At 40.8% G+C, this 27,011-nt stretch overlaps 1 protein-coding gene across 5 annotated transcripts in view; it reads left to right on the top strand.

The window, feature by feature from the left end:
• The window catches only part of TRIO (trio Rho guanine nucleotide exchange factor), a 373,142-nt gene that overhangs the window by 215,783 nt on the left and 130,348 nt on the right, over window positions 1-27,011 (top strand). For all 5 annotated transcript variants that reach the window (XM_072153041.1, XM_072153043.1, XM_072153042.1 and 2 more), the window contains exons 34-37: window positions 5,016-5,112; window positions 10,617-10,860; window positions 14,860-15,146; window positions 15,602-15,772. In XM_072153041.1, the coding sequence (XP_072009142.1) occupies window positions 5,016-5,112; window positions 10,617-10,860; window positions 14,860-15,146; window positions 15,602-15,772 (799 nt within the window). The remainder of the gene's footprint in view (window positions 1-5,015; window positions 5,113-10,616; window positions 10,861-14,859; window positions 15,147-15,601; window positions 15,773-27,011) is intronic.

Genomic DNA, 27,011 nt, shown 5'->3' with positions numbered 1-27,011 from the left:
TTTTTAATGGTAGTTTGTCAAGAAATAGAGATGAAACAGTAGTTGGCAGAAACTGAGCAGCTTTTAAGATAGACACCTCTCATACACTAGTACAACTAAAGACGTCTCACTTCTTCTCTGATTTCTTGGTTTTTATGCCTGCTATTCGCAGCCGGACGTTTAAATAACACCTTTTTTGACCCTTGCCTTTGATAAATAAGTTTTTACTTCCAACACACATAGAAATAAAATACATATTAAGTTCTTATGTACTCTGTACTATGCCAGTAACATTCTTTTTCGCACATACAGAATGCCTTAGTCCATTTCTAAACGGTTCAAGGTCTGAAGATTTCCATAGTCATATGAATCAATATTTACCATTTAACAAGTTATTGTACTCTGCTCAATGGGTTGTGAATCACACTTCCCTATTGTGCAGTGCACACAAAAATCACAGGTATCTCTCTTGTATATAGCAGAGATAGAAAGGAATGCATATCTCTCAACTTTTCCAGGAGAGAAAAAGGGACACAAAGAGGGGGTGATTCTCACCTAAGCCACACCCCTAACCACGCCTGTGAGCACTGCAGTTCAACCGACAGACAGTAGGTTCTTGCATTATATTTCCCATAAGTCTCAATCTATCCATATTAAAAAAAAAAATGGAATATGGCAAAATGAAGAATTTTTTCGCTCATTTGAATTTACTTAAACATGATAAAACCTATATAAATTTTGTATCTCTGTGATTGGATCACCCCAAACAATAAATGGGAGGTGTCATTTGGAGCGCACAGTAAAAGCTGTAAAACAGGGCACAAAAGTGGCATAAATGTGGGTTTGTTTTTTTTGTCAATTTCACTGCATTTGGAAATTTTTCCTGCCTCCCAGTACAGGGTATGGAATATTTAATACCGTCTCTAGGAAGTACAATTTGTTACGGGGGAAACAGGCCATCATACAGCTTGAACACTGAAAAATAAAGTTATGGAATTTTGAAAGTGGCTAGTGGAAACGCAAAAACAAAAAAGGGCTGTTAAAGGGGTATTCCGGGAATATGAACGTCTGATACAAAAACCAATGATGCTGTAAATAAATGAATATAACAAAACTCAATGTCATTAGTCACAAAATACAGCTTAATTAGTTTCATTTTATGATTCACAAATTTTTATGGCCTCTCTAAAGTAGGTGTAGTTATCACTTAGATGGCTGCCACTGGAAACAAGTCCCAAGATCCTTTAGTTCTCAGTAACTCCTCCTATTTCTTATGCTCTGCTCCCAGTGATGATCTAACAGGTTTTCGTGCTCTGTTACCATAGCAATGATGTGTAACTGCCATCACCAAAGCACTGGCCATACTGGATGCACTGCAACCAACCAAATACAGCCAAACTTCACATGCTCACATGACCAGCCCAGGCAGGCGCAGGACATGTTATGTGGGGGCTTGTGACCAGCGGCCATCTTCTGTCCTGTGTATTCTCCGTGCAGAGGGAATTAACAGACTGATTAAAGGGCCGGTAGTATTTTAATTCTTTATTACAGTCTATGTCAACAGCATTTCTCTGCTAAGGGGAGCAAAATTTTAACAACTAGTTACATATAAGCTTGTATTTTAATGACCCATTTGTATATGAATTATGCTTATTCCTGGAATACCCCTTTAAGTCATGTCTGGTAAAATAAAAACAGAATAGCAGGGCACTGAGGGGGATTGGAGAATCCTATTTGGCAGGGGGATTATTGGATAAAAGTGTAGTATTTAACACTTTAGCTGCTTCCTGCCTATACAGACAGCAGTCACGGTAGTACCTGTCCTCCCATTCTTCCCAGTATTGAGAGACTGTATTCCTTTTCTTCATTAGGTAGTCAATACTCAGTACACTGCATCTTCTCTTCACTCCAAGCTCTGTTAAATCTCCTCCGTATTCCCAGGCTGGAGTTTGTAATATGTAATAGTCCCAAATTGCTACAAAGTCCAAAGAGTCCAAAGTCAGAATATTCTTAGTTGCCCATGGCAACTGGCAGCCAATCACAGTTCCCCTTTAAGAAATATTCATGAGCACTGGTAAATTGTAAGCAGAGCAGTAATTGGTTGCCATGGGCAACTTAGAGTATTTCGACATTAAGACAGCTTGATAAATCTACGCCTTTCTTCTACAGCAACCTTAACCCCTTCCCGACGCGCCGGGTCCCGGCGCATGGAGAGGGCTCGTGGGCAGAGCCCTTTCCATAGCCGGTAAGTCTTTGCTGCATATTGCAGCAAAGGCTTACCGGTAACACCCGCGATCGGTGCTAGCACCGATCGCGGGTGCTTTCACGGCCATTGCCGCCGGCAATGCTGCCGGAGGATCCAAAAAGATGGCGCCGCATGGGCGCCGCCATCTTGCCGCGGATCGCCGCTCCCCGATGACGATGGGAGCGGTGATCCATTGCCATGACCGCTTCGGGTCTCAGCTGTCTCGTTTTAACCCATTCATTACAATGTGCTATCAGCACATTGTAATGAATGAGGAGTAAAATCCCCATATACTGCCATATTGCAGTATGGCAGTATATGGTAGGATCGATCAGACAACCTAGGGTTAAAGTACCCTAGGGAGTCTGAAAAATAGTAAAAGTAAAAAAAAGTTTAAAAAAAAAATTATAATAAAAAAACCTAAAAATTCAAATCACCCCCCTTTCCCTAGAACTGATATTAATAAACAGTAAAAATCATAAACACATTAGGTATCACCGCGTCCGAAAATGTCCGATCTATCAAAAAATAACAACGGTTTTTCACTGTGTTTAACCCCATAACGGAAAATAGCGTCCAAAGTCAAAAATGACATTTGTTTTTGCCATTTTGGAAAATAAAAAAAAAATTCATAAAAAGTAATCAAAAGGTCGCCCAGTCCTAAAAATGATAGCAATGAAAACGCCATCAAAAGTCGCAAAAAAATTACACCACCCACAGCTCCGTACACCAAAGTATGAAAAAGTTATTGCCGCCAGAAGATGGCAAAATAAAAAAAAAAAATTGTACAGGAGGTTTTAATTTTTTTAAAACCTATAGAAATTTGGTAACCACGTAATCGGAGCAACCCAAAGAATAAAGTAGAGATGTCATTTGGGGCACACAGTGAAATCTGTAAAATCCAAGCCCACAAGAAAACGTTGCAAATGTTTTTTTTCACCATTTTCACTGCATTTGGAATTTTTTTTCCCGCTTCCCAGTACGCGCCATGGAATATTAAATACCGTCAATACGAAGTGCAATTTGCTACGCAGAAAATAAGCCATAACAGAGCTCTTTATGTGGAAAAATAAAAAAGTTATAGATTTTTGAAGGTGGGGAGTGAAAAATGGAAGTGAAAAAACTAAAAAAGGCCAAGTCGTTAAGGGGTTAATAAGTCATATAGAAAAGCCAGACTCTGGAGAAGAGACCGCAATGAAGTCATAGGTGTTTTGGAATCAGAGGAATCTATCTTGTGCAAGCTACAATGCTGAGTGTGTGCTCCAGACACAGGTCTGATACCCTCTCCAGGTGTTCTCTGTCTCTGGTGTTCTCTGCAATCCTGCTCCATGCTCAGGGAAAAACAAAGGAACCACCACTGTTGCAATAATGTTTGTTGTCAAAAGTTATTACGTGATTTCATTATACTTACTATACAATTTAATAAAAGGCCTTGAAAGTGAAAACAAAAGATTCTTATCCTTACTAATGAGCGATGTGGCAAATAGTCTTTTAGTCCTCTTGGGCTAGAGAACTATTAGCCTCACTGGAGAGGGTATCACATTTCTAGAGTGACCGGTGTCTGGAGCACACACTCAGCATTGTAGCTTGCACAAGCTCAGAGGTGTTTTGGAATCAGAGTATCCTATGACTTCATTGCTGTCCCACTACGACTTCATTGCTGTCTCATCTCCAAAGTCTGGATTTTCTACATTGAGGTACTGACTTGCGAATTTAGGGCCCAGAAGGAATTTAAGGTTACCATTGGCCTATAAATAAGAATTCCTTATTATATTTTATGTCCCTTTGCAAAGGCAATCTTTTTTTCTTTCTTTTAAAGACCACTGTTTTAGACTATTTATCAGTACCATAAGTTATAGTTGACACAAATGATATGGACATGGTGCACTTGCCTGTTTTTGTTTTGAGATATTCTGGTCATTCACTTGTTCGTTAACAATTATTTTCAAATTGCAGCCTCTTCTACATTAAGGCATATGACTTTGGCACATTCCCTAGCAGCATTTGCATGTTATGTTCAGTCCGCTTATATATTACATTTCCACTCTTAAGCCTTATGAATTCATGCTGGTATTATGGGTAACAGGTATTATGATAACAGATAATGCTATGAAATTTTACACTTTCACTTGTATAAGGGTGCATTCGCATGACCATCGGGGTAATGTGTATCTGGCTGTAAACTTGTGACCGGATATACGTCCTCCATAACGACTATGGTGCCCGGGCTAGGTACTTTGAGCACAACAAAGTGCTCATCGTTTTGAGCGGTGGCCGCATACTTTATATTCAGCCGTGAGCGCCTCCTCCTATCTAGTGGACCGCAGTATGCCTGCCTGGCTATGTCCATTTGAATGTAGCCTTATACTGATATTCTGAATCTGTGAGATCGTTTTAGGCTGTATTTCCGTGCTGTATGAATCTGTATATACTTGTAGTTTTTTATCCATATGGTCACATATGTCACCGTTTCTGCACCATATCCACATAAAATACGGTGGGCTTATAAATGTTGGCTGGCTAACAAAATGCGTCTCCCACTGATTCTGGTCTCCCTGTATACTGCACGAATATACGTAAGCATACAGTGCGCAGCCGTAAGCAGCACATTGCACATGCAACTTGTAATTTATATGTTCCCTTAGACTTTAATGAAGTGTACGGACAGTAATACATGAGAAAATAGGGCATTCTATATATTTTTTTTACAGACAGTGATCATTGAATGGAAATGTACAAAAACCATAGGTTTTAAAAAGAACTAAAAAAAATATATTGTTATATTTTGTAGAGATCCTGAGGACTTCGACAGTCAAGGGGATGGCAGTCAACCTGATACAATATCAATTGCTTCCAGAACCTCACAAAACACATTAGACAGTGATAAGGTAACCTTTATTTAATACTTATCTGTATTTATTCCTTAGTATTTTCTCCTCAGTTTTAGATTTTATAAACTGTATAAAAACATTTTGCCCAAAATATAGTAACATAAAGTACAAAGTATTACAAAAATACATTCTTAAATACATTGCACAGGCTCTGAGAGCTCCAGACCTAGGTGAGTATAGATGACGGTTTAGTAATACAGGGCAATTTTGGACACTAAACATCTATTCCATAAGGACATGTGGGTGTTTAGTGTCCCAAATCGACCTCTTATACTGGCAAGCTATGCAGACTAAAGGAGAGGGCAAAAAAATGTCTCTTCCTCACAAGCCATTAAATCATTTCATAATGATTATACATGGATGTCAAATGGTTAAATGTCCTTTCAGAAGATAAATGGTGCTCTTGCCAAGGGCAGAATTAAATGTATATAGTCTCCTAATATAGCAATAAAATGTGTCTGTTTTTCAGTTTTATTGGACGTTCCCATGACTACATCCCGGAAAAGTACAGGGCCAGGGGGAGAGGTGGGCGGCCACATGTCTGGCAAAGTATAGGACAAATCCTATAGTTTGCGACGCAGTTGACCGATACTGTCACGGTGTGGTGATGTACCATATTCTCACCACCTCATGACCTGGAGCCATAGAAATCTACGGTACCACATCATGGCTCTCATTGTGTGCGAATGTGCCCTTAGTTGTAAAATATCTAGGCACAGGTTTTATTGGATTTGTCCTAGCTATAACTTCTAATTGTTGGCCCCTCAATGAACTGTAACTCTACACAGCCAGCAGCACTCGTGCAGTCCCAAGAATATCACGGACATATGAATATGGTCCACAAAGTCCATTGTGGACTTCATTTGTCAAAAGAAATTTAATATCAGGGGAGGGGGGACTCTAGATAGAATCCTCCTCCAAACAGAATGGATTTTCAAAATGGACTCTGACAGCCCCAAGCGGCTAAATGAGTCCTTTAACTTTTAACACACACACACATACATTTAACATCGCCACGTCTGTAACAATCTGTATAATAAAACTAAATTGTTTAAATGCTTTAATAAGTTTAAAAAGTTATACACTCTAAAATAAGACCACTGTAAAGATGGGAATGCTAAAATGAACAAGATTTCCTCCAAATTAGTTTTTGAGTAAAATTGGGAAATAAAAAAACTCTTTATAAATGCATCTTGGGAACAGAAAGATAAATATAAAATCAATAAAAATCGTTTACAAGCAGTTATGTACAAGATGTATTTGAAAAGATAGTGATACTAAAATGAACAAGATTTTCTCTAAATTAGTTTTTATTAAGTAAAATAGGGAAAAAAATTAAAATCTTTATAAATGAGGTATCTCCGTAATCGTGGTGACCCAAAGAATGAAAATAATGTATTTGTTTTATGGTATGGTGAACGGCCAAAAAATCAAAACAATAAAATCTTACCTAAAATTGATGATTTTCATTTCCTCCACCAACAAAGAGTTAATAAGATCTTATCAATTCGCTGTAGATGCCCCAAAATTATGTACCAGAAAAGTACATCTCATGTGGCAAAAAAATAAACCGCTATATGTCCACATTAAAAAAAATAGAAAAATTATAGCCTGTACAATGTGACAATGCTAATCTGCTCAGGATGGCACCCCTTCCATTCTATGCCCGGCCGTGTGACCATGCTGCAGGTTACCACCACATATGGGGTATCGGTACACTAGAGAGAAATTGGGTATCAAACGTTGTGGACCCTTTTTTCTTTTAAGGCATTGTGAATGCTTAATTTTCCGTCCAAAATAAAAGAATTGTTAAAGAAATATTACAATTTGTATAACGCACCTCCATTTTGTTTTAACTCCGATAAAACACCTAAAGGGTTAACAAACTTCTTAAAAGTACATTTCATACATTGAGGGATGTAGTTTCCATAATGGGATAATTTACAAGTCAAGCTATTATTTAGGCATAAATACAGGGTTTGGAGATTTTCCAAAAAATGTGAAAAATGGCACCCAAATTCAGCCTCATAACATTGTAGTAAAATATGTGGAAACTTAAAAAATCATGTCCACATAAAGCAGACATTTGGGAAATGTAAATGAAATTAATTAATTTGGGTGCCTATGACTATCTGCTTCAAAAGTAGAGAATTTAGAACTTTGAAAATAAATAATTTATCAAAATTTTTGAAAACTAAACACAAAAGATATCATACAAATTTTTAAACGAATTTGAAGTACAGGGTCACAGGAAAACAATCTCAAAATCTCCTGGATATGTTAAAGTGTTCCAAAGCTATAACCACTTATAGCGACACAGGGCAGATTTTAAAAATGGGGCCATGTCCTAATGGCCAAAATAAGTCCTGAAGGGGTTAAGGTATACTTACTGGATTGTATCGATGAGAGATGAAAACAGTGCTATGAGCAACAGAAAATAGCAAAAAGAGGAAGTTTAGAATAAAATTCCAGCTTAATTTGGAACGTATTTCTGTTACTTACATTTGAGAATGCAACTCCTTTGATGGAGGAAGTAACTCGGCACTCACATGTTGAACAAATTGGAAAAATATCTTATTCCATCCAAATATATGCAATCCACTTAATTTTTAATGTTTCGGTCAATTCATGACCTTCCTCAGAAACCGGACTACTGGAAGGCAAATGAGATGAAAAAGAAAATCCAGAAATGGAGGCCACGATGTGCCTACTTAAAACGGAGCCATATTGTTGCCTCCATTTCCTTATTTTCTAAAAAAAAAAAATAACAGCCACGCTCCGACACTCTTTCAGAGTATAGTGGTGGATACTTCTTATAAGACAGGGGCAAGTTATAAAACCTCTCTCAGGGTCACCGAATACTGCAAGTGCTTGTGTCTGGCTGTGTCTTCACAGCGCAGACCCAGCTGTTTAACCCTTACATGCTGCGTTCAAGCATGACTGCGGCTTGTAAGTGTGTCCCCCATGGATCGAAAACTGCCTCGGTGAGCTTACCAGTGGATCCAATCCATCCTGCCGCAGCCCCCGGGTTCTGCCTCCTGGCAGGAGCTAACTGAGCATACTTACATTGTACTCTACATTACAAGTGTATTGCAGTGTATGGGTTTGAACAAGTGATCGGATGAACACTTGCTCAAGCCCAAGTGTAGAAAAATTATAAAATGTTTCAAAAAAACTGCAAAAACCACACCAGTTATATATAAAAATAAAATAAGTAGGTAGGAGGAGCAGCACTGTGGATAACTGGATTAAATCCAATGTGGGTGCAGGCTTCAAGAAACTGACTCAGGATCCCATATGCAAACAAACTTCAAGGAAGGAAGCAGCACTCCAAGATAAATAGTGAATATTTATTCCACCAGTGGTTAATGCTACATTTCGGCTGACTCTATACAGCCATTCTCAAGCATGAGAAACGTAGCATTTACCACTGGTGGAATAAATATTGAATATTTATCTTGGAGTGCTGCTTCCTTCCTTGGAGTTTGTAAAAATAAAATAAAGTACGGTATATAAAACAAAAACACGTACATATTTGGTATCACCGTGTTCGTATTAGTCTGTAAAATAAATCTATTTCTATATTGAACCCGCTTGGTGAACAACACTGGAAAAAAAAAACGCGAAAAACTTACCATAATATACAATGTTTCATCAAATACCCTCACTAAAAACGTTCTAAAAAGTGATATAGTGATAAAAATAGTTAGGATATTGTAATATGATACAACTGAAAAGAACAACTCTCTTTGCAAAAAATAAGCCGTCAACAGAAAAATACCCCCGAAAAGTTGACGAAAAATATGATTTTCTACAATATTGGTTTTACTAAGTAAAATTGAGCAGAGATAAGAAAAACTATATAAATGAGGTATCACCGTAATCGTAGTGAACCAGAGAATATAGATAAAAATATGTTTTTCATGAATCTCATGAATGAGCTATTGACCCCCAAAATGAATTATTTTTACATTGTACCTCACCCTGCAAATAAGTCTAATAATAATACTATAATAATGTTCACATTACCAAAAAAATTAAAGTTTTATAGCCTGTACAATCTGACAAAACAAATCTACTCTGAATTGCGCTGCTTTCATTATATGCAGGTTACCACCACGTATGGGTTATCAGTACACTCGAGAAATACACACTCGAGAAAGTACACACGTTAGGGCTGTAGTTTCCATAGTGGGGTAATTTATGGGGTTTTACTATTATTTAGGCCTCTCAAATTCACTTGGAAGCTGTCCCTCAAAATGTGAGTTTTGGCGATTTTCATGAAAATGAGACAAAATTTCACCTAAAGTTCTAAGCCACATCCTAGAAAAATTAGAGGACGCATAAAATATCATTGCAACATAAACATTCCGGAAATGTTAATTATCAACGTTTTTGGATAGTTTTACTTCCTGCCTTGAAAGCAGAACATTTCAAACTTTGAAAATGAAGAATTTTTCTGAACTTTTGCCCAATTTTTTTTTTTTTTTTTTTTTTTTTCAGAGGACAAAATGCAAATCACTTAAATCACTTAAAGTACAATCTCAAAATCTCCTGGGTATATTAAAGTTATTACCAATTATTGTGACACATTCCACACATGTGATTCTAAAAATCGAATCTGGTCACCAAGCTTGTATCCTCCTTTTTTCACAGTAAGATGGAAAGACAAGATAAAGTGAACCTGATCTAATAAAAAACTTCAACAGTCACAATCTAATATATATATATAATATAAAATAATAAAATATATATTTTCTTACTAAATATCTATATACTATATATATATGACAACTAGTCCCTTCTATTTCCCCCATTTTCCTTTACAAAAAATAAGTTACCTTTTGATGGTGTACTTCTGGCAGAACAAGACTACAAATCTTTTGTACCCAAGTTATAGTACTCACATGTAGAGACCACAGTTGTGACAACAGCTCTTCTATGTCGCACAACTACCTCTATTCCAGCATATGAAGTGGGATTTTAGGTTTGGCAATGCCTCCCGCATGTTTCGTGCAGCTCCGTGAGGGCTGCAGGCAGCTCAACGACATAGACACTGAGTCTTAAGTGTAGAGCTGAGTGTTAGTGCTCAGTTACGCACAGCAGGGGTTGACAGGAGAAAGTGCCTTATGGCAGGGGGAAGTGTCATGTGGGAAATTGTAGAAGCTCCAGAGAAACCACCCTAGGAAGGCAGCAAAAGCATTGGGAGATTTAGGCATACATTTCATAGTTTATACGGTTGAAAAAAGACACAAATGTCCATCAAATTCAACCAAGGAGGGGGCAAAGGGTCTGGTATGTGAGTCATAATCTCCATTTGTGTGAAGACACATGTATTAGATGTTCCATGTATTTAGAATTTTTCCATTTTTCAGTTTCTTGGGAGCTACTTGTATTACATGATCCAAGTTAATTGGTTTTACAGGTTTTATAGAGCCATATATTTTTTATGGTTTTGTTATGAAACGTTATTTCAGTTAAAATATTCTTTGTATTTACAGCTTTCAGGTGGTTGTGAATTGACTGTGGTCATACATGATTTTACTGCCTGCAACACTAATGAATTAACAGTACGGCGAGGACAGACCGTAGAGATTCTTGAGAGACAGCAAGATCGACCTGACTGGTGCTTAGTTCGGACAACTGACAAATCACCTGCATCAGAAGGTTTAGTTCCTTGTAGTTCTCTCTGCATTGCACACTCAAGAAGTAGTATGGAAATGGAAGGTATATTTAATCATAAAGGTAAGTAGGCATATTTATTGACTGACTTGTGTCCAAAGTTCCCTTAAGGGCCATAGCCTGAAAATGTTTGATGCCTTTAGTGTGCTGTTAATGTGTCTGTTTTTCTAAAACAGCATGAAAAGAAAACTTAAACAGGTGCATGTAAAATGCTATTTACAATCAAATTTCTAGTGATGGCTTGATCTTGTTTAATCACTTGCATCTGTTTTATAGACAAACTAGTTCTAGGGCTGACCATACACATTCGAGGATCCATGCGCCAACACTATTTCGACCAACTGCTCTATCTTAGATTCTCTATACACATGTACATGTGGAATGATCTGTACAAGGCTGCAACAGTTTGAGTTTCATAGAAGATGAGCTTGGAAAAAGACCCAGGTCTATCAAAACCATTCTATAAATCATATAGTGTGTGAAGGGAAAAAAAAACGTATGCGGCTGCAGCCAATTAGGATACCTACAGGAAAAATTTCTTCTCCTGCCCATATGACTGTCACTTTATTCAGTGTCAATGCCAGTGGCTCATTGTAATGTATAGTGTGCAGAAATGCCATATACTGTGATACAGTATTATTGCAGTATATGGTAGGAACGATCGGACCATCTAAGGTTAATGTAGCCTAGAGGGTCTAAGAAATAGTGAAAAAAAAATTTAAAAATGTAAAAAATTAATAAAATATTAAAAGTTCAAATCACCCCCCTTTCCCTAGAACTGATATAAAATATAATAAACAGTAAAAATCACAAACACATCAGGTATTGCCGCGTCCCAAAATACCCAATCTATCAAAATATAAAAACCGGTTACGGCCAGCGGTGAGCTCTGGAACGGCAAATGGCGCCCAGATGTCCGAAACGCGACTTTTTACATGACATTAAAAATGTAATAAAAAATGATCAAAATGTCGCACGATCCTCGAAATGGTAGCAATGATGCAAAAATGACACCTAACAAAGCTCCATACACCAAAGTATGAAAAAGTTATTAGCGTCAGAAGATGGCAAATTTTTTTTTTCTTTTTTGTACACATTCATTTAATTTTTGACTGTAACGGTATAAAACGCAATAAAACCTGTATAAATTTGGAAAATAAGCCCTCACACAGCTCTGTACACAGAAAAATGAAAAAGTTAGGGATTTTTGAAGATGGAGAGCGAGAAATGAGCAAAAATACACTGCATCCTTAAGGGGTTAATTAATCCAGGGGTATATTTAGCATTTTAACCTCACAGGTGGACCCCAAATAAAATACAGAATGGATAGTGCATAGTAAAAAATATCAATTTTTTCATATATTGTGCCTGGAAGTCAAACGCAACCAAAAATAATGTGTTTACCAGTGTACAGCATTCCCTTATGGGGCAATAATACTACTGGCTGGGCACACAGCAGGGCTTAGCAGGGAAGATGCCACATGTGTCATGATGTATAAGCTGTGCATAGTACATCAGGGTAAAATCTACATCTAAAAGTCCAAGGACCAATGAAGATACTTTCTCATGTTGTTATATGGTCCCTTAGAAACAAGACTGTGTCCTTGGATACGACCACCTCTGCTGGAGGGATTGCACAAAAAAACCAAGGTTCTTATATATGAAATGTCTGGGAGTTACTGCATATCCTACAGATGTCCTGTGATAATGAGTACTGAATCCAGGTGGTCAGGCAGGACTGAATAGCCCATGTCCAGCCACCACTGCTAGAGTGCAGGGTGGTCGTATCCAAGGAAGCTTTCTCCTTTCTAAGGGGCAGCATGGCTACATTTATGAGAAATTATCTTCACAAGGAAACATTTTTTTAGTAACATCCAATTGAAGAAATGTTCACATATGGCAAATTAATTAAATTAAATGTGAGTGCCCAGAGTGCCCTTTAACTTTTGAACATTCTGCTCATATCTAACATGTAGAAAAAGAGAGATGAGACAGATAGGAGTCATGAGATGGATATTGGACACAATGACACTCAGATCTGCTACCTCACCTAATCAATTAAATACACAGTCAGCTCTGCTATGCTTCACCCATCGGATCAAGAGCTTATCTTGTCTATAGAGTTTGTAGAGCATGTCTGCTCTGCACACTGCTGGACAGGAGGCCTCTGTCTGTAGTGCTTTCTGCTCCCTGCCCCTCCCCCTGCAGTACAAGAGAAACCATTCATGTCAGAGCAATCTCTGCCACCATAGTCAGGAGCTGAAAGTCTTATCCAGGGACAACCAAAATATAGACACCAGGACTGATGGAGACAGGTTGGAGTTATATCGGTGAAATGCTGTATTTTTATAAATTACTTTGAATTTGTTATTTTGTTGTACTGACCATATTTAAGAATTATGTCTTCATGGGAAGTACTCCAAGGAGGCTTTTTGTAAGTCATGCTTGGTGTTTAGGGGACCGCCTCTTTTAGCTACCTTGAAAGGCATTGTTTTCCTGTTGCCGTCCTTGAAAACATATTTGCATATTTCCCAGAATCCCCTAGTGGAGCATCAGGGGCTATAAGTCTCCACACGCCTTTTAAGATGGCCTTAATTGGCAACCTCTCCATAAGGAGAACTCTTATTTCCTGACCCTAGTCAATAACTCGGCAAAACCAGTTCCCTAAGCTGGAGACGCCCAACCAGGTCGAAACAGGTCTGTCAACAGTTGGGAATATGTTCCTTCTAGAATAGATATACAGGTTTGGCTTAATCGCACATCATGTTATTAGGCTTCTTGTAAGTCGTTCTTGGTGTTAAGGGGTTGCCTTTCAAGGTAGCTAAAAGAGGCATGGTTTTCCTTTTCACACCCTTGAAAATTTGTTTGCATATTTCCCAGTACCCCTAGTGGAGCTTTAATGGCTAGAAGTTTCCACACGCCTTTAACCCCTTCCCGACATTTGACGTAATAGTACTGCATGGCGGGAGGTGCGTTCCCGCAAAATGCAGTACTATTACGTCATGCTTCTGGCCCCTGAACGGAGCCGGGGCCAGAAGTTGCGGGTGTCAGCTATATATTATAGCCGACACCTGCCTCTAACACCTGCGATCAGAGACCACGGCGTGTTAGGGGCATTTAAAGTGAATCGCCCCAACCCAGCCCCATCGCCCAACCGCCCCGACACTTACTGGGGGGGTCCGCTTTTCCGATCGCAGTCCTGGGACTGCACGATCCTCCTTCCGGGAGCTGGGTCCCTGCCTTCTGGGATTACACTGTATTACACTGTGTAATGTGAAGAATAGCTTGAACAAGCGATCAGTGGATCGCTTATTCAAGCTTACCTGTAAAAATAAATTAAAAAAGTTAAAAACATTAGATAAAAACATTTTTTAATGAAAAGAATTAATTAAATAAAGTTAAAGTCCCCTAAACACAAATATTCCCTATACATATGCAATAAAGTGAGAAAAACACAAAATCGCCAAAAAACCCACATATTTGGTATCGTCGCGTCCTTAACAATCCGTACAATAACTCAGTAATATTATTGGACCCGCTCAGTGAACGCTGTATAAACAAAACCCGAAAAACACGCCAAAAATGTACATTTTTCATAAAATCTCTGCACAAAAATGTTCTAAAAAGTGATCTATATTAGTTTTTATCCAGTAAAATTGTAAAAATATCACCGTAATTGTAGTGATCTGTAGAATAAAGATAATATAGTATTTTTAGTGTACGGTATACGACCCCCAAAAAATACATGCGCCTCCATCTTTTTGAAGCCCGTTATCAGCCCAAAGCTGCTATCCGCCCAAAAACACCCGCGATCGGTGCCAGCACCGGTAGCTGCAATATGCAGCAAAGACTTACCGGCTATGGAGAGGCTTGGCCAGCGAGCCCTCTCCATGCACTGGGACCCGACATGTGACGTACTATTACGTCACGTATCGGTAAGGGGTTAATCAAATGAGGGAGGCACAAGTTAATCATTTATATGCTCTGTATGAATTTCTAAATTATTGCTCTTTAGTCTTTAATGTTTTTTTTAATTTACAATTCTATTATTTCCCCATACAGACTCAATTTCTGTTAATGATGCTAGTCCTCCAGCTTCACTGAATTCTTTGCAGCCACATATGGTTAATACACAAAGCTCACCAGGTCCTAAACGGCCTGGTAACACTTTGAGGAAATGGCTAACAAGCCCTGTTAGAAGACTGAGCAGTGGAAAAGCTGACGGACATGTGAAAAAGATGGCTCATAAACATAAAAAAAGCAGAGATGTTCGCAAAAACACAGACTCCAGCTACCAAAAGGACTCTGATGACAGTGCAGCAACACCACAAGATGAGACAGTTGAAGAGGTATGTAACTGCCATACAGGTACACAAAGCATTTACTTTTATCACACCATGAGATGTTTAGGTTTTTCTTTTTTTCATAAATCAGAAGTATGCTCTGCTGGGAATTCTGGGGAAGAAATATGCAAATAAGTTGTCAAGGGTGTAAGAACGGATACTATAATAATAACAATAATCTTTATATAGCGCCATCAAATTCCGTAGCGCTTTAGAAATCATAATATGTCTCCTGCACTATGTCTAGTGCTATCATAAATAAGGCAGCTTCCTCAAAATCAGTTATAATGTATTTATGTATATATTTATGTATATAACTGCTATGTTGTTGTGATTTGTAAACTTTCTGTAACCAAAGAAGTGGGCATTTTTCCTGATTTTTGAAAACCCACCTTAATTTCTTATCGGGTGCATGTCAATTTTTTATATTAACAAAAATGTTTTATTTCTATTTCAAATAGCGAGTAAGAAATGAGGGACTCAGTAGTGGCACACTATCTAAATCCTCTTCATCTGGAATGCAAAGCTGTGGAGAAGAAGAAAGCGAGGAAGGACCTGATGCAGTTCCCCTGCCACCTCCTATGGCTATTCAACAGCATAGTCTTCTTCAGTGTGATTCTCAGGAGGACAAGGTATGTTAAAGTGTAACTCCGATGTTACAATAATTTCTTCCAAATTGGAAAAGGTGATTCCCCCTTAGCAAAACAAACAGTTATTGATTTGGGAAATACAATGTTGTAGTTGCACTGACATGACTATGATCTATTACATTTTGTAATATACTTAATAAAGTATATAACCAAATTATGCCTTTTTCTGCTGCTTCTTTCTCCTGTAGTGAGCAATGTTTCATAAAGCCTTTTCATGTCATTACACCTCAGATAGATAAGAAGAGGAGGCTAACGATTATTTTTTTACATACCTAGAGCATATTTTACTTAAATATAAGGCTTTGCAGAGACTTTATACAAGTAGTTGTAAACATTATAAGGTTCTTAATTTGTCCTCTGAAACAGGTACATTTTCTTTAATAAAATGTTTAATAATATATAAATTTACTATGCACAGCATGTTTGAGTTAAGTAATTTTGTTGAAAGATTATGTTTTTACTAAGCTCTAAACAGCCCATGATTGAATAGTACTTTAATGCAGTAAACACTATATGGTATAAGACCATGTCAGAGGCTGAGAACTAATAACACTCCAATATACTGAGTACCAAAAAATGTGGATAGTTGTCCAGTGAATAATAAATAGTATCACAAAGCCAACACGCTAAATATTGAATTGAACCAGAAAACAAGAAAAAGGCTAGTGTGTAAAGGCTTAAAGGAAACCTACCATTTAGAATGGTAGGTTTAAGCTGTAAACACCGAGCACCAGCTCAGGGTGAGCTGGTGCCGGTGCTTAGTTTCGTTAGTGTTAAAACCGCGGTATCGCGGTTTTAACACTTTTTAAACTTTATAGCAGAAGCCGCTTCGGCGCTGCGCGCGACCGTGCGCGCGCAACGCCTGCGGCATTTCCTATGTAGGCGCGCGCACGATCGTGCGCACGCAGCGCCGAAGCAGTTTCTGCTATAAAGTTTAAAAAGTGTTAAAACCGCGATACCGCGGTTTTAACACTAACGAAACTAAGCACCGGCACCAGCTCACCCTGAGCTGGTGCTCGGTGTTTACAGCTTAAACCTACCATTTGAAATGGTAGGTTTCCTTTAACCCCTTCACGCTCCGTGACGGATATATCCGCCACGGAGCTGTGAAGGTTGTATGAAGAAGGCTCACGGGCTGAGCCTTCTTCATACAGTGATGGGCTTTGCTGCATATCGCAGCAAAGACCCATCGCTATCACCCGCGGTCGGTGCTTGCACCGATCGCGGGTGTTAACCTCTTCTTTGCCGCCGGCAAAGTCGCCGGCGGCACTTTAAATTTGGCGGCGCGTGGGCGCCGCCATCTTACCTCCGATCGCCGCTCCCCCGAACGTCATCGGGGGGCGGCGATTGGTTGCCATGGTAGCCTCGGGTCTTCGTTTGACCCGAGGATACATGGCTTCTGCACATGCATTACAATGAGCCTGTGGCTCATTGTAATGTATAGTGTGCAGAAATGCCATATACTGCGATACAGTAGTATTGCAGTATATGGCAGGAGCGATCAGACCATCTAGGGTTAATGTACCCTAGAGGGTCTAAGAAACAGTGGAAAAAAAGAGAAAAAAAAAAGTTTAAAAAATGTAAAAAAATAATAAAATATTAAAAGTTCAAATCACCCCCCTTTCCCTAGAACTGATATAAAATATAATAAATAGTAAAAATCACAGACACATTAGGTATCGCCGCGTCCCAAAATGCCCGATCTATCAAAATATAAAAACGGTTACGGGCGGCGGTGACCTCCGGAACGGCAAATGGCGCCCAAATGTCCAAAATGCGACTTTTACACCTTTTTAGATGACATAAAAAATGTAATAAAAAATGATCCAAATGTCGCACAGTCCTCAAAATGGTAGCAATGAGAACGTCGGCTCATTTCGCAAAAAATGACCCCTCACATATCTCCATGCGCCAAAGTATGAAAAAGTTATTAGCGTCAGAAGATGGCAAACATTTTTTTTTCTTTTTTGTATACATTCGTTTAATTTTTGAAAATTTATTAAAATGCAATAAAACCTATATAAATTTGGTATCACCGCGATCGTACCGAACCAAAGAATAAAGTAGGTGTGTTATTTGGAGCGCAGAGTGAAAGTCGTAAATACTGAGCCCACAAGAACATGACGCACATGCAGTTTTTTTAAATTTTTCCACATTTGGAATTTTTTTGCGGCTTCCCACTACATGGCATGGAATAATAAATAACATCATGGGAAAGAAAAATTTGTTACGCACAAAATAAGCCCTCAGACAGCTCTGTACACGGAAAAATGAAAAAGTTATGGATTTTTGAAGATGGAGAGCGAGAAATCAGCGAAAATACCCTGCGTCCTTAAGGGGTTAAGAATCAAAAACTTTATTGTAAGACACAAAATAGAAAAAATTGGCACTTAAAGGGAACCTGTCACCAGGAGACCCATTTTTAGCACTCCCCCAGTCCCCACAGAGCATACATACATACATACACTGCCAAAGTGTTTTTGTATTAAAAATTGGTTTTACATAAAAAAAGATATGTTATATTGTACCTTTCATTAGCAGCTGCTTTGTTACTAGGCAGTTGCCTTTTGGGAGGAGCTGGAAAGGAGCAGTTCCCCCCCCACCGTTGGGGAACAGCTTCTCCATGTGACCTTTTCAAATATATGAAAACATTAATCACTTGGCTTAGCGACGCCCCCTGCTGCTCTACAGCCAATCCCGAGTGTGGGGAGTTATTCATATATTTGAAATGGTCACATGTTTCCCAAAGGTGGGGGGGAATGCTCCTTTCCAGCCCCTCCCAATTGGCAACTGCCTAGTCACACAGCAGATACTAATGAAAGGTACAATATAACATATCTTTTTTTCTGTGTATGTACTATGCTCTGTGGGGACTTGGGGAGTGCTAAAAATGGGTCTCCTGGTGACAGGTTCCCTTTAAAAGATGTACAATTACATCAACAAGACCTTGTGGATCAGAGACAGTCACAAGGATCCACAAACGGCCACAAGTCAGCACAAAAATGTATAAATGCGATCTCCTCACATAAGGTAAACATCAAACAATGATAGCAGTAGCCTGGTACAGTCCCAGGAAACACATATACAGTCTATCCAAAGGAAACACTCAAAAATAGAGCCTGCATTTAAAGTCAGTGGGTTCCCAAATAGAAAAAGATAAACAGGTGACAGAGTGAATATACTAGTAAAAAAGAATCCCCATGTGTTCAAACCAGAACAGAAACCATACAACCAAAGCTGCTCAGTAGCAAATCCATGGTGGGAGGAATTGCTTGGTCACAGACCTGTGGCCAGAGGCACCTCACGCGTTACGTCGCAAATCTGCGACTTCCTCAGGGGTCAGTGCCTCCTAACCCGTGGAACCTACCTTTAAAGTCCCGAGATGATCACCTGCCTCCAATCACTGGCGCTCACCAAATAAGGGGAACCTGCGAGCTTTGAGCTCAGGTTAGACAGTCTGTAGCTGTATGAACTCTCGCAAGGCTGATAATAAATTGTGCATGCGCACAAATGAGCAACACTCGTGGGTCCTGTGAAAGTATAGTCTATTCAACTACTATGTTATGTGCATGCTTACTAAGAAGACAAAGATAGCCGATTGAAACATAGGAAGTTTGACGACGACTATTATCATCAAATGGTTTACTATGCGCATGTGTGCTAAAGAAGGCAGTAAACACCGAAGGTATGAGACTAGATACTTGAGGTACGGTGCCATACAAAAAAGTAAAAATGCCAGTGAAGATTCTGTGTCAGAAGGTTAACAGCACCGATTTATGTGAAGTAGTGAATATCAAAAAAACTTATAAAAAGATAAAAATGTCAAACAAAATAACAGGAAATACTTGAGTGGTACATAGATAATGCTAATAAGCTTAGAGTGTGCAAAAATGGCACATATACCAAGTTCCCTAGGTAGAAAAAGGCAACAAAGTGGGTAATAATATCAAAGAGAATGCTCTAGACAATGAAGAAAATGAAAAATGAGAGTGCCCCATTGGTTTGACAAACAGCATTACAGTATAATGAAACCTCAAGATCTAAATTGCAGTGTCGGCAGCAACAGCAGGGCCCAGAATGATTGTTAAAAAACGGCAGGCAAGTGATCATGCTCAGGGACAAGAAAGAGAAGACTCCACAAGTCATATTTACAAATACATTATTAGGTATTCTTAATTAAAAAACAAATGCATTACGATAACTATCAATAAGTATCAAGTGAATAAATGTCACAAAAAGAGGTATTTAGATATTTAACCAACAAATAAGTCAAGGTCCAGAAGGCTGAGACATAGTCAATGGATCCCACGGGGGACAGAAGGCGAAGGGGATCACCATCCCCAAAAGGAGAGGAAATGTATCAAAGTACCGAATGCATGTCACTGAAGGTTCCAAATGATAAGAGGAAGATAGTTAACCATCAGCAGGTACATTCAAGTCGCATGAGGTAAACTAAATCCAACTTCGGGGGACCAGGTATGGTGTTAATCGGAAAAATTCAAGTGGATCTTATAAAGGGTTCCCAATGGTCATATATGGAAGGTTGTCCACTGGATACATGAAGACCGTAGGGGGTAAGTATAATTCAACAACAAGATAAAGACCACAGAATCCCCGAAAAAGAGGGTCCATGTGAGGAGATTGCATTTATACATTTTTGTGCTGATTTGTGGCCGTTTGTGGATCCTTGTGACTGGCTCTGATCCACAAGGTCTTGTTGATGTAATTGTACATCTTTTAAGTGTTTTTAACAACTTAGATGTGTGACAATATTTTTATTTTGTGTCTTACAATAAAGTTTTTGATTCTTTAGCCTTTAACCCCTTAAGGACGCAGGGTTTTTCGGCTCATTTCTCGCTCTCCAACTTCAAAAATCCATAACTTTTTCATTTTTACGTGTACAGACCTGTGTGGGGGCTTATTTTGTGCGTAACAAATTTTACTTTCCCGTGATGTTATTTATTTTAACAAGGCTTGTACTGCGAAGCTGCAAAAAATATTCCAAATGTGGAAAAATTGAAAAAAAAAAAACGCACGTGCATCACGTTCTTGTGGGCTCAGTTTTTACGACTTTCACTCTTCGCTCCAAATAACACGCCTACTTTATTCTACGGTGCGATCGTGGTGATGCCAAATTTATATAGGTTTTATTGTGTTTTAATACATTTTCAAAAATTAAACGAATGTGTACAAAAAAGAAAAAAACATTTTTGCCATCTTCTGACGCTAATAACTTTTTCATACTTTGGCGCACGGAGATGTGTGAGGGGTCATTTTTTGCGAAATGAGGCGACGTTTTCATTGCTACCATTTTGAGGTCTGTGCGACATTTTGATCATTTTTTATTTCATTTTTTATGTTATGTAAAAAGGTGTAAAAGTCGCATTTCGGACATTTGGGCACCATTTCCCGCCTCGGAGGTCACCGCCGCCCGTAACCGTTTTTATATTTTGATAGATCGGGCATTTTGGGACGCGGCGATACCTAATATGTTTGTGATTTTTACTGTTTATTATGTTTTATATCCGTTCTAGGGAAAGGGGGGTGATTTGAACATTTAATATTTTATAAAATTTTTTTATTTTTTGAACTTTTTTTTTTTCTTTCACTATTTTTTAGACCATCTAGGGTACATTAACCCTAGATCAGTGGTGGCGAACCTATGGCACGGGTGCCAGAGGTGGCACTCAGAGCCATTTCTGTGGGCACTCAGGTTATCACCCCAGGACAAAGTTCACCAGAAAGGAACAAATCCACCAAATCTTTCTTCAGTCCCAGGCAACTTAAGAGATGTTGCTCTCAGCACTATTTTTTAGTGATACTTCATTGGCTGTTTGAAACTGCTTGAAAAGTGATAGGGCTGCATTATCTTTTTGAGGTCCCCCTGCTGGACCCTTCATTCTTTCTCTACAGTGAGACCCAGGAGAGAAGCTACAATGAGAGTCTGAATTTGCACTCTTTCTTTCAACTGTATTGGTGACCTCAGGGGGCCGATACGATTGAAAGATGTGGAAGAACAGGTAGCAATAAGTTACTGCTTAAAATGCCATATTGGCACGTCACGGTAAATAAGTGGATTTATATTGTAGCTTGGGCACTGGGTCTCTAAAAGGTTCGCCATCACTGCCCTAGATGGTCAGATCGCTTCTACCATATACTGCAATACTACAGTATTGCAATATATGGCATTTTTGCAGGTCATACATTACAATGAGCCACTGGCTCATTGTAACGAACCTGCATAAGCCATGTAGCCTCGTGTCAAAAGAAGACCCGAGGCTACCATGGTAACTGATCGCCGCCCCCCCCGATGACGTTCAGGGGCGTGGCGATCGGAAAAAAAGATGGCGGCGCCCGCGCGCAAAGTCGCCGGCGGCGTTGAGAGGGTTAATAGCATGCAAGCACCGACCGCGGTTATTACCGGTGGGGGTTTTCTGCAAAATGCAAAAACCCCCACCTTTGTATGAAGAGGACTCAGCCCGTGAGCCCTCTTCATACATCCTTTATACCTGTGCGCCGTAGAGCTACGGCGCAGAGCGTTAAGGGGTTAAACACTAGCCTTTTTCTTGTTTTCTAGTCCAACACTCCAATATACTGCAATAGTTTTACATGTTGCATTTACATTGTGTTTACATTGGGTTTATGCAACACAATGTAAATATTATGCAAATGCAATTCAAATGTTGTGCAAGTATACTCAGCCTCTTTTGGCCTTAAGGACGCGGCCCCATTTTTCAAATTTGGCCCGTTTCTCTATATGTGGTTATAGCTTTGCAGCATGACCGCGGCGTGTAAGGGTGTTCCTGCTATGGATCGTATCCCCCGTGCCGCTTACCGGGGTATCCGATCCACTTCTGGGCAGCCCTGAGGACTGCCATGTGCCCCGGAGCTGCCTGCTCTCCCTGGCGCCTGCATGCTCAGACAGTTTACTCTGCTCTACAATAAAATAGTATTGTAGAGCAGTGTATTGGACTTGAACCAGCGATCAGAGCATCGCTGGTTCAAGTTCAAGAATGTATAAGTAAAAACATGTAAAAACACTAAAGTTAACACATTAGAATAAATTTTAAAAAATTAATACTGTATATACTCGAGTATAAGCCGACCCGAGTATAAGCCGAGACCCCTAATTTTACCACAGAAAACTGGGAAAACCTATTGACTCGATTATAAGCCGAGGGTGTAGTATACAGCCAGCCTGCCCCCGTGCAGTATACAGCCAGCCTGCCCCCGTGCAGTATACAGCCAGCCTGCCCCCGTGCAGTATACAGCCAGCCTGCCCCCGTGCAGTATACAGCCAGCCTGCCCCCGTGCAGTATACAGCCAGCCTGCCCCCGTGCAGTATACAGCCAGCCTGCCCCCGTGCAGTATACAGCCAGCCTGCCCCCGTGCAGTATACAGCCAGTCTGCCCCCGTGTAGTATACAGCCTTAAATAAGACCACTAAAAAGAACAATCCTTCTCGCAAAAAATAAGCCCTTAAACAGATTCGTGAGGCGAAAAATAAAAGTTATGCATATGAAAGATGATGATGCTAAAATTAACAACATTTTTGCCAAATTACTTTTTATTCAGTAAAAATGGGAAACAATAAAAAATCTATATAAATGAGGTCTTTTCGTAATCGTGACGACCCATAAAATAAAAATAATATACTGTATATACTCGAGTATAAGCCGACCCGCTTATAACCCGAAACCCGTAATTTTACCACCAAAAACTGGGAAAACCTATTGACTCAAGTATAAGCTGAGGGTGGGAAATGCATTGGTCACAGACTCCCCCCAGTATATAGCCAGCCAGCCCCTATAATATACAGCCTGCCCCCTGCAGTATACAGCCAGCCCAGCTTCCCCCCAGTAGTATACAGCTTGCCCCCAGTAGTATACAGCCAGTCCCCAGTAGTATACAGCCAGTCCCCAGTAGTATACAGCCAGCCCCCAGTAGTATACAGCCAGCCCCCAGTAGTATACAGCCAGCCCCCAGTAGTATACAACCTGCCCCTAGTAGTATACAACCTGCCCAGAATTAAAAAAAAAATAATAAACTTATATAGTCACCCTCTGGTGGGCCCGATGCGCAGTGCTGCTCCCCCGATGTCCGCGCGGCTCGTCTTCTGGTTTCCCGGCTCCTCTTCTGTTTCATCGTGCCTGGCACGCCTTTGTTCTCCCCCGGGCAATGGCGGCGCCCAGCACTATCTTACTGAAGACAGAAGAGGAGCTGGGAAACCAGAAGACAAGCCGCACGGACATCGGGGGAGCAGCGCTGCACATCGGGGCCACCGGAGGTGAGTATATAAGTTTATTATTTTTTAAGCCCATTGACTTGTGTATAAGCTGAGATGACTTTTTTCAGCACATCTTTTGTGCTGAAAAACTCGGCTTATACGTGAGTATATACGGTACTATTTTTATGGTATGGTTAACCGGCAAAAAAAAGAAATAAAAATTTGCCTAAAAATTGCTTTTCATTTCATTGACACAGCAAATCTGATCTGCATGGCGCCTCCTTCCCTTCTATGCCCGGCCGTGCGCCCATACAGCAGGTTACCACCACATATAGGGTATTGGTGTAATCGAGAGAAATTGGGTATCAGACTTTGTGGAGACTTTTTTCATTTAATCCATTGTAAATGTTTAATTTTCCACCCAAAATGAGTATTGTGAAAAAATATTACAATTTGCAGACTGCACCTCCATTTTGTTTTAACCCCTATAAAACACCTAAAGGGTTAACAAACTTCTCGAAAGTGGTTTTTCATATGTTGAAGGGTGTAGTTTCCATAATGGGGTAATTTGAGTCTTGCTATTATTTAGGTCTCTCATTGTCAATTAGAATTTGAGCAGGTCCATCTAAATACGGGTTTTGGTGATTTTACAAAAAAATCAAAAAAAAGTGATTCTGAGCATCTGCATCAAAAGTAGAGAATTTAGGACGTCGAAAATAAAGAATGTTTCCAAAATTTTGCCAAATTTAGTTTTTTTTCATAACTAGACACAAAGATTTCATCCAAATTTTTAAACTAATTTGAAGTACGATGTGTCACGAGAAAACAATCTAAAAATCCCCTGGATATCTCATACTGTTCCAAAGCTATAACCACGGGCCAGATTTGATAGTGACACGGGCCAGATTTGAAAAATGGGGCCGTGTCCTTAAGGCCAAAAGAGTCCCGTAGGGGTTAACAGTATACTTGCACAACATTTGAATTGCATTTGCATAATATTTACATTGTGTTGCATAAACACAATGTAAACACAATGTAAATGCAACATGTAAAACTATTGCAGTATATTGGAGTGTTGAACCAGTAAACAAGAAAAAGGCTAGTGTGTAAGTGTGAGTCGGCTCTGATCGCGGGTGTTAGGTCAGGTTGTCAGCTGTGATAGACAGCTGACAGCTGCTGCTTCTGGTGCCAGCTCCGTTAGTGAGCCGGTGCCAGAAGCAGGACGTTATAGCACGTCCCAGTGCGCTTAGCACCTAGCCGCGGGGACGTACTATAACGTCCTGGTGCGCCTAGGGGTTAACACATTGTAAAAAAATTTTTTTACCGTATATACTTGTGTATATAGCCGTCCCCTCGGCTTATACACGGGTCAATAATACCAAAAATTCATTAAAAATGGACTAAAAAAATAATAAACTTATATACTCACCCTCCGGTCGCCCAGATGCGCAGCGCTGCTCCCCCGATGTCATCACGGCTCCTCTTCTGGCTTCCCGGCTGCTCTTCTTGCTTCTTGCTTCAATGGCGGCGCCCAGCACGCTGAAGCCAACGCCAGGAGAGGAGCCGCGATGACATCGGGGGAGCAGCGCTGCGCATTGGGGCCACCGGAGGGTGAATATATAAGTTGTTTTTATTTTTTTATTCTGGGCTATGCTGTATACTACTGGGGGCACGGCTGTACACTACTGGGGGCACGGCTGTACACTACTGGGGGCACGGCTGTACACTACTGGGGGCACGGCTGTACACTACTGGGGGCACGGCTGTACACTACTGGGGGCACGGCTGTACACTACTGGGGGCACGGCTGTACACTACTGGGGGCACGGCTGTACACTACTGGGGGCACGGCTGTACACTACTGGGGGCACGGCTGTACACTACTGGGGGCACGGCTGTACACTACTGGGGGCACGGCTGTACACTACTGGGGGCACGGCTGTACACTACTGGGGGCACGGCTGTACACTACTGGGGGCACGGCTGTACACTACTGGGGGCACGGCTGTACACTACTGGGGGCACGGCTGTACACTACTGGGGGCACGGCTGTACACTACTGGGGGCACGGCTGTACACTACTGGGGGCACGGCTGTACACTACTGGGGGCACGGCTGTACACTACTGGGGGCACGGCTGTACACTACTGGGGGCACGGCTGTACACTACTGGGGGCACGGCTGTACACTACTGGGGGCACGGCTGTACACTACTGGGGGCACGGCTGTACACTACTGGGGGCACGGCTGTACACTACTGGGGGCACGGCTGTACACTACTGGGGGCACGGCTGTACACTACTGGGGGCACGGCTGTACACTACTGGGGGCACGGCTGTACACTACTGGGGGCACGGCTGTACACTACTGGGGGCACGGCTGTACACTACTGGGGGCACGGCTGTACACTACTGGGGGCACGGCTGTACACTACTGGGGGCACGGCTGTACACTACTGGGGGCACGGCTGTACACTACTGGGGGCACGGCTGTACACTACTGGGGGCACGGCTGTACACTACTGGGGGCACGGCTGTACACTCCTGGGGGCACGGCTGTACACTCCTGGGGGCACGGCTGTACACTCCTGGGGGCACGGCTGTACACTCCTGGGGGCACGGCTGTACACTCCTGGGGGCACGGCTGTACACTCCTGGGGGCACGGCTGTACACTCCTGGGGGCACGGCTGTACACTCCTGGGGGCACGGCTGTACACTCCTGGGGGCACGGCTGTACACTCCTGGGGGCACGGCTGTACACTCCTGGGGGCTGGCTGGCTATATACTGGGGGGGGGGATGTGACCAATGCATTTCCCACCCTCGGCTTATACTCGAGTCAATAGGTTTTCCCAGTTTTTGGTGGTAAAATTAGGGGTCTCGGATTATACTCGGGTCGGCTTATACTTGAGTATATACGGTAATTGCATTCCACTGCATAAACAAACTCTGTATTTACAGCCTCAGGTTTCACACTGGCATGCAAATTGACTAGGA

The sequence above is a fragment of the Engystomops pustulosus genome, chromosome 5 (genome assembly GCF_040894005.1).
Source record: "Engystomops pustulosus chromosome 5, aEngPut4.maternal, whole genome shotgun sequence".
In the NCBI taxonomy this organism is placed as follows: domain Eukaryota; kingdom Metazoa; phylum Chordata; class Amphibia; order Anura; family Leptodactylidae; genus Engystomops; species Engystomops pustulosus.
This window is presented reverse-complemented; position numbering and strand designations above follow the sequence as displayed.